Consider the following 4,491-nt stretch of genomic DNA (forward strand, 5'->3'; position numbering starts at 1 on the left):
AGTCGCACAGTCGAGTCCGACTCTTCGCGACCCCATGGACAATCTCCCGCCAGGCTCTCCTGTCTTCCGCCGTCCTCCGAAGTTGACTCAATTTCATGTTCGTTGCATCGATGACACTGTCTAACCATCTCATCCTTTGCCGTCCCCGTCTTCTTTGACCTTCAATCTTTCCCAGCATCAGGGTCTTTTCCAGTGAGTGCTCCCTTCTCATTTGGTGGCCAAAGTATTTGAGCTTCAGTTTCATTATCTGGCCTTCCAGGGAACAGTCAGGGTTGATTTCTTTGAGGATTGACTGATTTGTTCTTCTTGCAGTCCAAGGGACTCTCAAGAGTCTTCTCCAGCACCATAGTTCAAAAGAATCTATTCTTCGGCGCTCGGCCTTCCTTATAGTCCAACTCTCACAGCCATACATGACTACTGGGAATACCATTGCTTTGACCATGCGGACTTTTGTTGGCAGGGTGATGTCTCTACTTTTTATCATGCTGTTTAGGTTCGCCATCGCTTTCCTCCCAAGGAGCAGGCGTCTTTTAATTTCATGGCTGCAGTCACAGTCTGCGGTGATCTGGGATCCCAGGAACGTGAAGTCTGTCACTACTTCCACAGCTTCCCCTTCTATTTGCCAAGGAGTGATGGGGCCGGATGCCATGATCTTAGTTTTTTTGATGTTGAGCTTCAAGCCCACTTTTGCGCTCTCCTCTTTTACTCTGAGCAAGAGGCTCTTTAGATCCTTTTCACTTTCAGCCATTAGAGTGGTATCATCTGCATATCTGAGGTTGTTGATCTTTTCCCCAGCAATCTTAATTCCCGCTTGTGATTCATCCAGGCCAGCATTTCGCATGATGTACTCTGCATATATATTAAATAAGCAAGGCGACAATATACATCCTTGTCGTACTCCTTTTCCTATGCTGAACCAATCAGTTGTTCCATATCCGGTTCTAACTGTCGCTTCTTGGCCCTTATACAGGTTTCTCAAGAGACATGTGAGGTGGTCTGGTACTCCCATCTCTTTAAGGACCTGCCATAGTTTGTTGTGATCCACACAGTCAAAAGCTTTAGCATAGTCAATGAAGCAGAAGTAGATATTTTTCTGGTACTCTCTTGCTTTCTCCATAATCCAGCGAATGTTGGCAATTTGATCTCTAGTTCCTCTACCTCTTCGAAACCCAGCTTGTACTTCTGGTAGTTCTCTATCCACGTACTGTTGAAGCCTAGCTTGTAGGATCTTGAGCATGACCTTGCTAGCGTGTGATATGAGTGCAATTGTGCGATAGTTTGAACATTCCTTGGCATTGCCCTTCTTTGGGATTGGAATGTATACTGACCTTTTCCAATCCTGTGGCCACTGTTGCGTTTTCCAAATTTGCTGGCAAATGGAGTGCAGAACTTTAACAGCATCATCTTCTAAGACTTTGAATAGCTCAGCTGGAATACCATCACCTCCACTAGCTTTGTTGTTAGCAATGCTTTCTAAGGCCCATTTAACTTCACATTCCAGGATGTCTGGCTCGAGGTCAGTGATTATACCGTCGTGGTTGTCAAGGACATCGAGGTCTTTCTTGTATAGTTCTTCTGTGTATTCTTGCCATCTTTTCCTAATCTCTTCTGCTTCTGTTAGGTCCCTACCGTTTTTGTCCTTTATCATGGCCAGCTTTGCATGGAACGCTCCCTTGATTTCTCCAATTTTCTTGAAGAGATCTCTAGTCCTTCCCATTCTATTGTTTTCTTCTATTACTTTGCACTGTTCATTCAGGAAGGCCTCCTTATCTCTCCTTGCTGTTCTCTGGAAATCTGCGTTCAGTTGGGTAAGAAGGACTTAACATTTTCAGTTAGAAACCAAAATAACAGACCCCAGATCTCTTCCTCCCTCCCCCCCCCCGCCACCTTGAAGGAGGCCTGCCATTCATGACATATGAGAACAGCCAGGGGGATGGGACAAGACTCTCTGAGGTGGGGCCGGCAGTGCCCAACCCGAGACTCTGGTGGGGACCTGCTCCGTTTCTTCTTTTTGGTGGCTGAAGTTTTGCCTAAAGTTTTCCCCATGTTTTTTTTTTTTTACAAAGTTTTAGTCCAGTGGCACCTTTTCAGACCGACAAAGCTTATTAATTCTGGGAATCAGCTTTCACGTGTATGCACACTTCGCATGCACATGAAAAGCTTCTACCCAGAATCAAACTTTGTTGGTCTGAAAGAAGAAGAAGAAGAAGAGATTGGATTTATACCCTGCCCTTCACTTGGAGTCTCAGAGCGGCTTGCAAACTCCTTTCCCTTCCCCTCCCCACAACAGACACCCTGGGAGGGGGGTGGGGCTGAGAGAGCTCTGACACAAACTGCTCTTTTTCAAGGACAGCTGTGCCAGAGCTTGTGACTGACCCAAGGTCACATGAGCAGGTGCGAGTGGAGGTGTGGGGAATCAAACCCGGCTCTCCCAGATTAGAGTCCGCACACTTAACCACTACACCAAACTGAAAGGTGTGCCCCTGGACTCAAACTTTGTTCCTGTGTTTTTAAGTTTGTCTTGTAACCATGGGGACTAGAAGCCTTGAAGAACTCCGAACTCTAGGAATGATTTCCCGCACGTCCACACAAGGCAGTGAAGCTGCTCAAGTTCTGGCTGTCGCTTCCTCTTGTGCTGGGAACAGGAAGGCAAGAAAGGGAGTTGACTCCCATGGGCCTAGCGCATCGTTTCCCATGATGCAACGGTTCTGTGGCTCCCAGGAAGTGGGGGCTGAGGGACCCACAGACTCTTCCGGGGGATGGCAGGACGTGTGTGATGCCTCCCGTTTCCTCCCGCAGGCCTGTCCTTCCTCTTCCTCTATTTTGGAGCCCTCTCCTTCCTGCTGTCTCCTCTCAGCCCGATGTCTGTCGTTACCGTGCTGCAGGCTTCCAACATGCCTGCTGTTGTCATAAGCAGGGTAAGCACCCACCCATTTCGGTTCTGCTTGTCCAGGAGAGGCCCTGAGGGCCGGGGCTGCTGCCCTGGCATCGCTGCCCTGTCTGGAGTCGCCAGCTGCCTGACTTTCGCTGAGCTACAGCCAGGAATTCCAAGTCTCGGGCCACCGTGGAGCCTTCTGGTGGGCTTTCCTGCCTCTGTGCCTGCCAAGGCTGCTGTAGCAGGAGAGGTCAGCCCTTTTCAGGGTGTTCTCTGGGGTGAATTTAATCACGGGATTTGGACTCTAGTGGCCGCAGTGGGAAAGAGCCAGAGTCTAGGAGCACCTTAAAGACAGACAAAATTTGGGGCAGGGGAGGAGCTTGCCTGACTCACCGGCTCCCTTCTCCAGACATTCCTTTTCCATTGCCGGGGTGGGTAGGGGGCCTGCTGGCCAGCATGCCTTGGCTGGCTTCCTCGAGAGCCGTTTCTGGCACCCAAAGAGCTCAGCCTCTTCGTTTCCCAACAGCTCCTGCAGGCAGCCACCAACTATCACAACGGCCACACGGGGCAGCTCTCGGCTGTCACGGCCTTCATGCTCTTTGCCGGCTCCCTGGCCCGGATCTTCACCTCCATCCAGGTAGGCAGACCTTGACCAGTGGGAGGATCCGTGGAGGGGGGGCTCTTGGAGCAGAGGAGGCAAAGGGGAACAGGCAAGCCCAGGTCCTCTTTAGTGAACGGGAGAGAAGCCATGTTGGGTCAGGCCAGCGGTTCATCCAGTCCAATGCTCTGTGTCACACGGCGGCCAAAACCCAGGGGCCATCAGAAGGTCCACCGGTGGCGCCAGAACTCCGAAAGCCCTCCCGCTGTTGCCTTCCAAGCACCAGGGAAGACAGAGGATCCCTGCCCCAGACAGAGTATTCCCTCTAGACCTTGTGGCTAACAGCCACTCGTGGACCTCTGCTGCATATCTTCATCCAATCCCCTCTTGAAGCTGCCTAGGCTTGTAGCCACCACCATTTTTGAGAACTCTCAGCCATTCTGGTCATGGAGCAGGGGTCACTGGGGTTGTGGGGGAGAGGGATTTGTGAATTTCCTGCACTGTGTAGGGGGTTGGACTAGATGACCCTGGGGATCCCATCTAACTCTTATGGTTCTATGTAGGGGATGTGCATTCGGTTCGTCCGAAAATGGCCATTTAGGCCCCTTTCGGGCTGCTGCGGGCCAATTCAGATTTTAATGTAACTTTCCCCCCCACCATAGAGAACAATGGAGGGGATAGGGGCAACCTATTTGGGGGCCGGTAGATTTGGACCCCCTGGTCCAATATTCTTGAAACTTGGTGGGTATCTTGGGGAGATACCCTCCCCTCCTGCCCCCAGAATATACCCTATGCTTTCGCCATTGACTTAAATGGCCCATAGGATATAATGGGGCTGAAATTGACATTAGGTTGGCCCAAAGACTCCCCAAACTTCTGTTACTGCTGAAATTGACATGCAAGAGTCTTTCTGCCAGCTTGATTCTGCCCAATTCGGTGGAATCCGAATCAGGCCAAAAATATTTTTTTGCACACCCCTAGTTTTATGATTCACTAACGTCTGTTCTGGCCAGCATTT

At 50.4% G+C, this 4,491-nt stretch overlaps 1 protein-coding gene across 1 annotated transcript in view; it reads left to right on the forward strand.

Moving 5' to 3' along the window:
* The window catches only part of MPDU1 (mannose-P-dolichol utilization defect 1), a 10,626-nt gene that overhangs the window by 5,766 nt on the left and 369 nt on the right, over window positions 1–4,491 (forward strand). The window contains exons 5-6 of the mRNA XM_015420321.1: window positions 2,800–2,918; window positions 3,402–3,512. Of these exons, the coding sequence (XP_015275807.1) occupies window positions 2,800–2,918; window positions 3,402–3,512 (230 nt within the window). The remainder of the gene's footprint in view (window positions 1–2,799; window positions 2,919–3,401; window positions 3,513–4,491) is intronic.

The sequence above is a fragment of the Gekko japonicus genome, unplaced genomic scaffold (genome assembly GCF_001447785.1).
Source record: "Gekko japonicus isolate JY-2015 unplaced genomic scaffold, Gekko_japonicus_V1.1 scaffold336, whole genome shotgun sequence".
Classification (NCBI taxonomy): domain Eukaryota; kingdom Metazoa; phylum Chordata; class Lepidosauria; order Squamata; family Gekkonidae; genus Gekko; species Gekko japonicus.